The sequence below is a fragment of the Monopterus albus genome, unplaced genomic scaffold (genome assembly GCF_001952655.1).
Source record: "Monopterus albus unplaced genomic scaffold, M_albus_1.0 scaffold261.1, whole genome shotgun sequence".
NCBI lineage: Eukaryota > Metazoa > Chordata > Actinopteri > Synbranchiformes > Synbranchidae > Monopterus > Monopterus albus.
In genome coordinates, this window is record NW_018128141.1 from 323,716 (window position 1) to 337,224 (window position 13,509).

At 41.5% G+C, this 13,509-nt stretch overlaps 1 protein-coding gene across 1 annotated transcript in view; it reads left to right on the forward strand.

The window, feature by feature from the left end:
* Positions 1-12,385, forward strand: part of htr2aa (5-hydroxytryptamine (serotonin) receptor 2A, genome duplicate a) — a 93,696-nt gene extending 81,311 nt beyond the window's left edge. Inside the window, 2 exon segments of the mRNA XM_020621568.1 lie at positions 8,959-9,546; positions 9,549-12,385. Coding sequence (XP_020477224.1) covers positions 8,959-9,546; positions 9,549-9,781 — 821 coding nt within the window. The 3' untranslated portion in view covers positions 9,782-12,385.
* The last annotated feature ends 1,124 nt before the right edge of the window (positions 12,386-13,509 follow it).

Consider the following 13,509-nt stretch of genomic DNA (forward strand, 5'->3'; position numbering starts at 1 on the left):
TTTGTATTACATACGGATGCGTCAAACAATGGCTTGGGAGCTGTTTTGTATCAAAAACAAGACAACAAACTCAAAGTGATTGGCTACGGCTCAAGAACTCTCACACCTGCTGAGAAAAATTACCACTTACATTTTGGTAAACTCGAGTTCTTAGCTCTCAAATGGGCCATCTGTGACAAGTTCCGTGACTATCTGTATTATGCCCCGACCTTCACTGTTTATACAGATAATAATCCCTTAACCTATGTCCTCAGTTCAGCGAGGTTAAACGCAGTGGGTCATAGGTGGGTGGGGGAGTTAGCCGACTTCCACTTTGATATCAAGTATAGGCCAGGGAGAAGGAATGCAGATGCGGACATGTTGTCCAGACAACCATTAGATCTCCGACAGCAAATGAGTGAGTACACAGAAACAGTTTTGCCAGAAGTAGTGTCTGCAGTGTGGCAAGGGAGTAAGGCATCCCAGAACAATGATGTGGCTTGGATAGCTGCATTACAGCTGAGTTCTAATGACACAGATATGCCAACAGACAGTGTTTTGAGTATGACGCCCAAAGACATCAAAATTGCTCAACATGAGGATGAGTCAATTAGAGCAGCCACTCGCAAGCTTACTTCTCAACCATCCGCTAAAAGTCACTGCAGCAAATGGGACTGAGGTTCCCTTTGAAGGGTGGATAGAAGTGTTGGAACTTGCAATGGACTACTAGACCAGAAAACACAACACAACAAACAACTGGTCCTCCCTGAACAGTTAAGGCCAATGGTGTTAAAGAGCTTGCACGATGATATGGGTCATGTCAGTTGTGATAAAGTTGTACATTTCGCCCGTGAGCATTTCTATTGGCCATACATGCTGCAAGTCATTGAAGATTATGTAACAAAGAAATGTCAGTGTATTAAACAGAAACGCCCAAACATTCCCCAGAGAGCGCCAATGGGAACTATTACAACCAGTGCTCCCTTTGAGTTGGTCTCCATTGATTACTTACACCTTGAGCCAAGTAAAGGCGGGTACAAGTACATTTTAGTACTTGTTGACCATTTTACCTGTTTCGCACAGGCGTACCTTACCAGAAATACTGTAAGTCAGGCAAAACAGCAGCTGAAAAGATATTCCAAGACTTTATTCCACGTTTTGGGTACCCAGAGAAGTTACACCATGATCAGGGACGTGAGTTTGAAAACAGTCTGTTTCAAAGATTACAGCAACTGTCAGGCATCGCACACTCACGTACCACATCGTACCACCCACAGTGCAATCCTGTGAATCCTGTGAAGCATCTGAATTGTATGCTACTCCAAATGCTTCGTACCTTACCGGACGAGAAAAAAAGTGAATGGAAAGGCCATCTACCTCAAATTGTGCACACTTACAACTGCATGAGGCATGAGTCAACAGGATACTCGCCATTTTTCCTCTTGTATGGCAGAGCCCCACGGTTGCCAATTGACTTAATTTTCAAGCACATAAACGAGACAGAAACGCATGACCATCAGACCTATGCCAAAAAGTGGGCTGATAAGATGCATTTAGCTTACAAAATTGCTGCAGATAACAGTCAGAAGTCTTCAGAAAAAGGCAAAAAGCAGTACGACAAAGGCATCAAAGGTGTCACACTCCAACCAGGCGACAGGGTTTTGATAAGAAATCTCTCTGAGAGAGGAGGTCCAGGGAAATTGCGTGCTTACTGGGAGACAGTACATCGGGTAGAGAGAGACAAATCAAAACAATGACAAAACAGACAGTGACAGTGCAGAGGAAGAAGAGGAATACAGTTATCATTATAACCTCCGAAGCCAAATCCCATGTTACCGACTCGTAAATCCGTAACAAATGAACCTACACCTCCAGACTGAAACACTCAGCAACCAGTGCCCTGTCATGCCTGAGCAAAATCCTCCAAACCTGCATAGACGTAATGCCACAGCCAGAGAGTTTTGCCCACCTGTCAGGCAGGAACCTGTACCCATACAGCAGGATGCTGAGAACGGACCAGTGTTGTTGCAGGAGGATCCTCAAGGACAAGTGGAGGATAGGGATGGAAATAATGGAGAACAGGAGAAATTGAGAAGGTCACAGTGGAGACAGTGAGACTTACCTATGACGCTCTGGGCGACTGCAGACGTAAGACCTCTCTTATTCCCCACACCTGTGCCAGTCACTCAGAACTTTATTCCAATTCCATACCCAATCCAACCCCATTCCTATGGTTATAACTGGTACACTGTCGTGAACTAAGCCACCTTAAAACGTGAAATGTCGGGAGACATTTATTTTAAGTGGAGAAGAGTGTAGAGGCCTGAAAATAGTTTTGTAAAAATAGACACCCCTAAAATTTTTATTTTGTTATTGTACAATTTTATTTTTACTGATAGTATTCATTTGGTTCCTATTACATCCCTTTTGAGCTGGGTGTATTTCCTATATTGGCCAGTAGGTGGTGCATGACATGCAGAAGTGGTAAAGAGTAGGCTTGGGGCACGCCAGAGGAAGAATCGTTCCTCTTGAGCGCAATAAAGCTGCTGAAATGTGTCCTCTGTGTACCCTCTATACCAGGTTGGTAAACACTGGATGTTAAGGGTTAGATGCAAAAGACACACACCGTATGCCCTCTGAACCCCAGAGGAGCAACAATTGCAGTGTAATAAAAAGCACTTTCATGAGGCACTGTTGTCTTTCAAATGTAGACTCCTGTGGACAGTATGACTATTTGTCTCCTCTGTGGCCCTTCATCTCTTCTGTGACAGAAGTGTCTCCCTCCTGTTTTTTGTCTCTCACTAGATCCTCTTTCATCATCTCTGCTCATTCTCTCAGGTTTTTATTTTATTTTATTTGATGGATTTAGAGCCCTCCCACCCCCTGGGAGGGTTCAGGTTAGGGGTAACATCTCAACAGGGGAACAGATCTCAACACAACACCGGCCTCCTTTATTAACATTGTCACCTGCTCAGCTTGATATGGAGCAGATTTAAGGCTATTAATATACATCTCTTTCTGTCTTCCTCTCCTGAACATCAGTCTGTTGGCCACAGCACAATTAAAGTAGAATGATTAATGTTACAGCCATGGTTAGTCAAAAAAACTTGTGTTTGTAAACACAAAAAACTCACACAATCACAGGAGACAGCCTGTGCTCTCTGACTAATTTCATTTTCTTATGAGGAGATTGATAGCACCTGAACACTTTCACCATGGAGCTGTAATTACAACATAGCAGTGCTTGTCCCTGGGCTTCGGGGTCTGATGGCACTCATCAGTCACTGCGGGGTTTCTGATCTCCCAGGAGACTACCTGTCAATCACACGATGTGGGCGGGATTGTGCCATTTTCTGTAGGATTCTCCTGTTGCTGGTTATTTAAAGTAATAGTCTGACACTTTGAGAAAAACATTTCATGCTTTCTTGTCGACTTAAATGACAAAACTGATGCCACTGTCATGTCTGTCTTTTAGATATGAAGCTACAGTGTGTTAGCTCTAGACAAACAGAGCCTGGCTCGCTGTTCAGCCCAGATAGCTGTACACATCTGGGTTCTTGGCCAAATCTGACCCATGTACATGATTTTCTGGGTGCAGCGCAATCGGTCCAGATGTGGAGGTAGTCGGCGAATATTGAGCCAGAAGAAAACGCAAACATGTTGCCCAGATAATCCCTGGAATCATTTTTCCATCTGCTATCAAGTTGCTGGCTGTAGCTTCATATTTCCTGTAAAGACACGAGAGGGGTGTCCATCTGAACATCTGACTCTTGGTAAAAAGGAAAGAGGTGACTGCGCGTTTACACAGCTATCTAAATGTTCCTTTAACTATCTTCACTCTCCTTAATTCCAAACACACCCTACTTTCAGAAGATGTCACTTATGTCTTTAAACCAGTGGATTGGCTGGGTCACCGTTGGGTCTAGTCCGTGGTAGCTTTAACTTTTGGGGTTTTGTTTACTTATTTGTTTTGAAAACTAAGCAAGTTAGTTTGAATGTATATCTATAGAACTAGACTAAGGGGCAAACACAGTGGTATTTGTGTTCACCTACATCCAACATTACCACATTTTTAGCTCTATGTTTGGTCCCCACCACTTAGCAGCTCTTTAGCTGCTAAATGCTCCACTAGTCTCTAACATCAGTCAGTCGGTAGCAAACTTTCCTTTGACACTGGTGTAAGTAGTGCCCACAAGTGATGCACAAACAAATAACTGATCTCACTGATTTATTTGTGCATGTTCCACTATTTGCTGTACACTGTCATGCCTCCTCACCAGTGACAGCCATGGCCTTATGTTTTCAGGCTGTCTTGAGGGAATTTCTTCAAATTTGCCACAAACATCCACTTGGACTCAAGGATGAACTGTTTAGAAGTTGGTGTTCAAAGGTCAAAGGTCACAGTGATCTTACTCCTGTGAATGTGACTGGTTGGCAGAGGCATACAGCTGCAAAGTGGTAATTCCAGTAGTTATTTGCTATTGGTCGTTTACTGGTTCTGCTAGTTGAAAGTGGAACTACTGGATAGCATGTGATAGCAGTATTTTGACTGGTTGAGTCAGATTGTTTCAGGCACATTTCCACTCTACTACAGGGGCCAACATCGAGTGCAAGCTCAGTGAAATTCACTTCCAAGCACCCAGGTTGCATGTAATGTTTCATGTATGATCGCATAAGGCTGCCGAACAGTCACTGTTCATCAGTCATTAATCCTTTAGTCTATAGAATGTCAGTCCAACAGTCAGAGCCCAAAGATGTTCAGTTTACAATGATATGAAACATAAAAAAGCACAAATCCTCACATTACAGCAGCTGGAACTAGAAAATGTTTCGTATTTATGTTTTAATCCCCTGTCAAAACTAATTGATTAACTGACTGATCCTCGATGTCTTTATACTGAATATTAAAGTAGACTGGAATGGAAAATAAGTACTTGCTAATGAGGCCAGAAAGCCTACAAACCTTTAGCTGAGTCACAGCTGCTGGTTTTCTGTCAAACTGTCCAGACTTCATGAGAATTACCCATCACTGACCCTCCTGCTCCTGACGCACAGCAATAATTCCTGTCCACCCTCACTGTGTCTGTCCATCTCCAACCTTCAGTCCTTTTTCCTCATCCACTTCCTCCCCCTGGCTTCTTTCGTTCTCTCACTCCCCTCCTGTTTGTCAGGAGCTGGTAATGAGAACAGTGTAGGAAGGCTGCTCAGTTATTGCCTCCTACCGAGGTCCTGGTGATATGAAGCGTATTGCTGATCTCTTATCCTCATCCTGTTTTTAGCCTGTTTTCTATCACATTCTTTGCCATGTGTGACTGCCACTGTAGGCAGCTTACCAAAAAAGAATGGTGAAAATTACAAAACAGCAACAACAACAATATAAACTTAAGCTGAGGAAAGGCAACATATTCTATCACCATCAGGACGTTCTTCCCTTAGAGTGGCCCATATCCCCTGGTCTTCACCTTTGAGAAAACAATATAAAAATGTAGTTAGGAAGCTGGTCCACCACAGTGCAGGTCAAACCACTGTAGTGGCCACAGGCCAAAGAGACAGGAAATGCAGACCTCAAAGTCAAGCCACAGAGGAGGTGGAAACCAAACTGCCCTCTACACCCGCACCATGGCAAATGGAAAAATAGTTTTAACCCCAGACCTAATTGACAATTTGACACATTTAATAGTGAACAGGCAGTATGAAACAGTGCAGCTGGTGATATATTCAACAGGCTGTAGCTGCACTGCTTGCTGTTACCTGGTGCACACCAGTGGTAAACTAGAGAAATGCATTTCCTGTCGAAAATACGTGTGGATGCTATGTGCTGAAGGATCGCCCTGAAAATGCTGAACATTTTGACACCTGAAAGGCATAGCTACCTGAAAGTATGCTGAAGTACAATTTTCCCATTAATTTGAATGGGGGAAATTTTCAAAATAAAGCTAAATATTTCAGAGGTATGAAGTTTAGAAAAATTCTGAATAGAAGCATGAATGTCCTTGAGCAGCTGATAATTTTGATACCTGAAATACCTGAAAGTATGCTTACTGTAAGTAGAATTTCCCCATTCATTTGAAAGGGACAAACTTTTCAGAATAAAGCTAAACATTTTAAAAATATAATGTTTTGAAAAATTGTTAATAAAAGCATGAATGTCCTTGAAGAGCTGAACATTTTGATACCCGAAATAGGTGAAGGTATGCTGAAGTAGAATTTTCCCATTCATTTGAATCAGGGAAAACTTCAAAAATAAAGCTAAATATTTCAGAGGTATGAAGTTTAGAAAAATTCTGAATAGAAGCATGAATGTCCTTGAGCAGCTGATAATTTTGATACCTGAAATAGCTGAATGTATGCTGAATTTGAATATTCCCATTCATTTGAATGGGGCAAAATTTTCAAAATAAAGATAAATATTTCAAAGGTATGAGATTTAGTAAAATTCTGAAGAGAAGCATGAATGTACTTGGAGAGCTGAACATTGTGATACCCAAAATAGCTGAAAGTATGCTGAGTGTAGAATTTCCCCATTCATTTGAATGGGGCAAGATTTTCAAAATAAAACTAAATGTTTCAAAGCTATGAAGTTTAGAAACATTCTGAATAGAAGCATGAATGTCCTCAAAGAGCTGAACATTTGTGTGTTTTATCCTTGGGCTAATGTCAACCTTTGGAATACACAGCAGTCATATATTGTAACAATACCTGAAATAGCAAAATTTCACATTGTGAAATCTATGCTCTGAATTTTCAGAGCAGTCTTCACAATGTCAACATCACTATGATTTGACTGAGAAACAATTTTTCCCATGGTGATCTTGATGGTCTGTCTTTAGAAAAAAATTCTTGAAACTAAGGTTCAAAAGATCATGTCTAACTATTTAGTGTGATAAATATTTAAGTAGTTAACAGCAGTTAACAGATACCAATTGCGTCTGCGAGACAGAATTGTACTGCATTTTGGTAGTGATCGTTGTAGGGAAGAGATAAACAGTAGATCGTAACATTTTCTGCTGCCAAGCTGCTAGCAGGATGGGGCAGACTGGCAGTGCCAGCGCCTCCGAGCCACTCCATATCCAGCTGAGAATCACCTGTCAGCTCCGCTGGGAGTGTCTGCAGGGAGAGACACAGGAGCGAGAGATGCGGCGATGAGCAAACGTGACATCTGCATTAAGTCTAATATATACAGCACTCTGTTGTGTTATTCCATTGTTGTATTATGTCAAGATATAAAAAAATTGAAGGAACCGTGGCGATTTATAATTACACAGACGTTTTCCTTCCAGCATATTTTTTTTGACTGCAAGCCTAAGTAGCAGTGAGACGGTACGCACCACAATGTGCAACTTACGCAAATACCATCCATCTCTTCGCAATGACAATTACACAGCTGGATTCTGACAATTTTCTCTATGAGTTTCATGCATTATATGTGTATAAAGCTTAAGATTGGCATAATAGGAGCACAAAAGCGGCAATGAGGAAGAGGAAAAGCACAGAAAGACCTGCTAGAACGGGTGTCACGTGACCGAGAGTGTCCCATAGGGTTTACATTGTGCCATTCATTCCTGTGGAGAAATACAGAAAATATAAATGTCGATTATAAAAAAACGTATAAGATATCAAGATGATTGTTGCACCAGTGGTAGCTGAACTTCTCACAATATGAATAGAGTTAAAATGGCGTTTCTAGCCCAAGGTATGCCAGAGATATTAATGTTCAAAGACGATGAGGCTTTCAAGACTTTCCCATTCATTTGAATGAGAAAAATTTGTGATGAAAAAAGCTGAATTTATTAAAAAGTATGAAAGTTATAAAGATGATTGTTGCACCATTGGTAGCTGAACTTCTCACAAGTTGAATAGAGTTGAAATGGCGTTTCTAGTCCAAGGTATGCTGAAGATATTAAGGTTCAGACTTTGTCCCACTCATTTCCCATAGGAAAATGTTTGTGAAAAAAGCTGAATTTATTAAAAAGTATAAAAGTTATAAAAAATCTGTATACAAGTACACATGTCCTTAATAAGATGAACATTTTGACACTTTAATGGCCTCTCTAGGTGAAAGTATGCTGGACTAGTTGAACGCCGAAGAACAGTGGAAGAAACCAGAATAATAAATAAAGAATAGGATAACATAGTGTGGATGCTTCATCAGCATCCACACAATAAAGAACAGGATAACATAGTATGGATGCTTCACAGCATCCACACAATTACATACTAAGAATTGTAATGTTTGCTCAGTTTTGTCAATACCAGCATTTTTATGAAGATGAGAATGAAATGATTGTTACAGAAATGTAAGTTTGTAGCTGTAGGACAAGCAGAAAATGCTTTATAGATTTCAGAATTCAAATGCAGTTTTTCTCAACATTTTTTCCCAAAATGCCAAATTAACGTCAAGTTAAATTATTTGGGCCTGCAAAGATTAGCTTGAAATTTTGGAAAATTATTTTTTTATTGCTCATTTTATGTTTTATTTGCTTTCCTGCCAAGAGGTTTGGTGAGAAAATCAAATGTATCTCTCAGTTCCTTTGTGCAGAGCAGGCTAGCTGTTTCCCCGTTTCCAGTCTTTATGCTAAGCTAACTGGCTATAGTTTCATACTGAACAGATTAATATCAGTCTTTTCCTCTAACTCTCACAGAAGCAAATAAGCTCCCCCCCCAATATTTCAAACTGTTCCTTTAAGGCAGGTTCAGCATTAATGCTTTTGTGGCACATGAGCCATGAAACTCACATGGACAACTCCTAAAAACCTAATGACCTTAAACCAGTAGTCAGGAGCTAGCTACACCTGCTTTTTGCCCCAGGGTGAAATACATTTCAATATTTTAGAATCCAGGAGTTTTACTTGTAATGAAGTCACTTTACACTGTTGTGTTGCTACTTTCAAGTTAAATATCTGAATCCTTCTTCCACTGCTGCAACACATAATCCAGTCTTCCTGTCACCAGCTCTTTCTGTTTCCTCCCTGTCTGCAGGGATATCCATGCCAATTCCTGTGCTGGGACTCAGAGACCACTCCAAGGTCTTCAAAGATGGCAGCTGCCTGCTGACTGATAACAACTTTGTGCTGGTTGGCTCCTTTGTGGCCTTCTTTGTGCCCCTCACCATTATGATTGTCACTTACTTCCTGACCATCAACGCCCTGCAGAACGAAGCCACCCTCTGTTTGGACCAACTGGTCCCGAGGCCAAAATGGAGTACGACATTCACCTTGAGCTTCTTACCGCAATCCTCGTTGTCCTCTGAGAAACTCTTCAGGCGCTCAATAAGCCGGGAGGCTGGCAGCAGAGGAAGCAGCAGCGGCCTGGGAGGCAGCCGAGGGAGCGTCTCCAGCTCGCTGTTTGGCCGCCGCACTATGCAGTCAATCAGCAATGAGCAGAAGGCGTCCAAGGTCCTTGGGGTAGTGTTTTTTCTCTTTGTAGTCATGTGGTGTCCGTTCTTCATCACCAATGTGCTGGTGGTGGTGTGTGACCCGGTGGTGTGTGACGCAGGACTCATGGGAGGTCTGTTGAATGTGTTTGTCTGGGTCGGATACTTGTCCTCTGCAGTCAATCCACTGGTCTACACCGCTACATTCGCTGCCAGTACCAGCCCAAGAAGAAACCTCTGCAGCTCATACTGGTGAACACCATACCGCCACTGGCTTATAACTCCACCCAGCTGCCCTTGGATGACATCGGGAAGCTACGAAATGGAGAGGTGCACTCCAGTGCTGAAATGAAGGAGTTCGCTTTACCTGGACAGGAAACAAAGAAGTCTAGGTCGAACAAACTTCACAAAGATGAAAGCTCTGTGTGAGAGCAGCTAGTGGAGCCCCCCTGAAACAGAAGGTCGTCAGTCGTGTGCAAGTCATGGAGCAGACAAACTGTTCGTGACTTCTGTGGTCACAGCATTCTGGGAACCAAAGTTTCAAGGTTTGAAGTGCCAAAGACACTGAGGACATGTATAAAACTGGGAATATAGAAAAAACCTTCACCTTTCAGTGCAATATGAACATTTTCAGAGCAAGCTAAGAAGATTTCACTTGTCAGATTCAGTTGACTTCTGATCTTTACCATCCCTGTCAGGGTCAGCTGAATTTAGTTTGAGAGAGAAAGAAAAACATACCATTTCTCACTTAATCCCTTTATAAAATATTGACTACAAATATTTTCCAGATTAAAAGGAGGCACGGTCCATGTGAATGATGTGAGACACTCTTGGGCATTTCACTACTTCAGACAGAATCTACTCATTTTGCAACAAGCTGCTTGGACATGGATGCTCAGCTGCAGTGACCTCGGCTACCCCTTCATTCACTGAGGTGGCCTCTACCTCCCGTCACACCTTTGGGTGGATCAGCAGGGATTAGACTGATTTTCCTGCCACCTCATTAGATGTTAACGTCAGAGAGGGAGCTCCAGGATGAACTTGACAACCCCGAGCTCTAGACACATGCAAAAGTAAGAGAAAGCTGCAGAGGGAGAGAGAGGCTCCTACGGTGACTGTGTTTTCTGTGGAAAACAACAACATGGAGAATATAAGGTTGAAAGCACAGGCTGATGAGGTGATGATGCTACAGAGACAATGGCGTAAATAAATCTATATTTGTATTTTGTGCAGATATGTGAATAAGTGTATCTGATTGCTGAAGATAAAAAGACTCTCCTTTAAGTGATGAGATGATTATTGTTACTGTGATCGTGCAGTATGATGATCAAATTATGAGTTTAGCAAGCAGGAAATGAGAGGGTTTAAGTCAAATGTATCACTTTTTATTGTGTTCTTGCCAAACTGTCAATGCACCCGTTTTCCAGAGTTTTTCTGAAATATCAAGTTTTATCTGTTTATCCAACAAATGGCCTGGTGGTTGGTCGCCACATGTTTGAATACTGATTTAAAATCTGCTAATATGAACCTGCTGTGTAGGATTGAGGAAGGACAAAAGCTGGATTAATGCATAAAGTTGAGCTTCTGCCATGGATGTATTATCATACCAGAGCTGCAGACTTGGATTTGCCCTCCAAGATTGCATACATGACATATACTTGATCCAGATACTTAGATATCCTCCACTTTAGTGGAAGGAGGAGAAACAGATGCACTAACCCCAGTGGCTTGACAAGTATAAATCTGTTTCACGTCTGACCACACTGAAGTACCGTGTTAAACTGCTGATCTACTTGCTTTTAACTACGCATTCATATCATGGCTACCTCACATATCCTGCGTTCCTAGGCATGTCCTGAGAAATTTATGCAATGCACTGAGATTCAGTTCAGCACATGACCAGTGGGTGCAGTAAATGAGGCCAGCACATATATGTGTATATATAACAGATGGATGATGCTCACCACTTCCCTCCACTATGCATAAGTGGAGCCAAAATGGCGTGAATATGGCGGCTGCCACTTTGACATTTTGCAACCAGATTCTGTGGAGCGGCAACCGAGTAGTTGAGTGACGTATCAGACAGCTAATCAAAGCTGACAAATCATCAAATAACTGATTATAAACAAACTTAGCAGAAAAATGACCACTTGTTCACACATCAGTGCTATCCACCTAAAACACCAGAAATCACCTTTAGGAAAAATGTATCTAATTTGTCCTTATGTAATTTTTAGTGTGGCTCATCCACTAACATGGAGGAAGTGGGACCTATGACTTATAGTGCAACCAGCCACCACAGTGGCTTCACTTCTGAGAGCTGTCAGGTTGTCCATCTTTCTGTGCAGTCTATGGGCCAGCAGCGGTTCTGGATCCACACATAAGTGGAAGAAAGCTTTGAAGAGAAACTCATAGATCTGACAAACCTCCACACTGCTGTCACTGCCGTTTCCTCTTATCTCATCACCACAAACACTGCAACCTTCTTGAGTGTTTCTAGTTTGTGTTTACATTGTGCAAAGACTGAAGCTGAGCGGAAACTAGTTCATTTTTTGCCAGGGATGATTAGGCCCTCATCTGCAACCTAATGGATTTCCTTCTTACACTGACACAGGTGTCGGAGCTGTTGGCTATGTGTATGTGCTAGTAAAAAGCAAATGTATCACAACTACACATTGTATGGAAAAAGCATGATGTTACCACTAGGAAGCAGAACAAGCGTAGTTCAGTTGGTAAACCGGTACAGCGACTTTTCAAATTAATCATGGAAATAGTAATGACTGACATTTTTTGCAGGTGTAGGTGTCAGATCAACAGTTTAACAGACATGGTTTTAATAATGGCAGTCTGCAGTTTTGCTACATCCATGGCTAGTACAACGATTTTATGGAGGAGTTTACTTCCAAGATGCTAAATATCCATTTACTATGCCTGGCTTGTAAAGGACTTGTAATTTTACTAGCCAGTAACATTTTTAAAACATCATGGCACCGGTTTAAACTTTCTACCACAAATAAATGAGTAGAAACAGACTGTACAGACTATTTAATTTTGGACAAGAACTCTTCACATGTCATGAGAAGCTCAGGATATACAAAGAGTTTAAATACAGTGAAATGATGAATTCAACCAAACAGAAAGACACAATGCTCATTGCACTAGACATCATACAGGGTGACTTTAAGGTGTTATGTGAAGAGAAATGCAACACATTCCAGCTGATGCACGCAGGAGGCAGGTTTTTTGTCATCACCACACCTGTTATTTACACCAGCAGAGGAGCTGTCAGACGACTGTGGCTCAGAAGGAGATTCCGGCAACAGAACAATCAGGCTGCTGAGAAACAACAGCAGGTGTCTGCTTTTAGCTTTACAGCAACATTTAGCAGTGATGAACTTGCAACTTTCTCTTGCTGAGTCACAAACTGCATTTACATAGAAACAGAAAAGTCAGATGCTGTCTGTCCAAATGAATGGGCTGTTGTTCACATGTTAGATATGTAACAGAGACGGGGATAATCAACTGCCACCTGAAGTTCTGTTTTTATGTTTGTTATGTGGGTGAATATTCTGTCTTTGGACATCCCATTTTGTTCAGTGAGTGAACAGAGTAATAAATCTTGCAGTTAAAGGCAAGTTCAGTTTATTTTACAATCTGGGTTTTGCGGTGGGTTAAATGCTGAGATGTGGAAACGTGGCAACTTCTTTACAACAACAAACCCCCAATGCAGCCAAATAATTCCAATCACTTGGAGGTGAAACTGAAAGTCAGCTGGTTAAAGCTTTGGTACAACTTGCAACAAAGTCAAATAGTCGCCTTTGTTTTCTCTTCTAAATCTGTTTATTGAAAATGGGGATCAGTCTGACTGGTACATACAACACTTATCAGTTTAATTTATAAAAAAACAAAAACCAAACTGCAGCCTGGTTCCAGATAGCTGCATCTCTGTCCACGTCTCAGGTTCGTGCTCAATGGAGGGTTAAAAACATTAGGCAAAAATAAAGACAGATATTGTTTTGTGCCATAGAAAGAGCAACTCTCAAATCAACGCATTTGTATATTAGTCAAAAAAACATGAAATCATTTGGTTGTTGCCAAGAGCTAATGAGAACACTGACCCAGCAGGCAGTGTTTTTATAAAAACATTAAGTACGGCT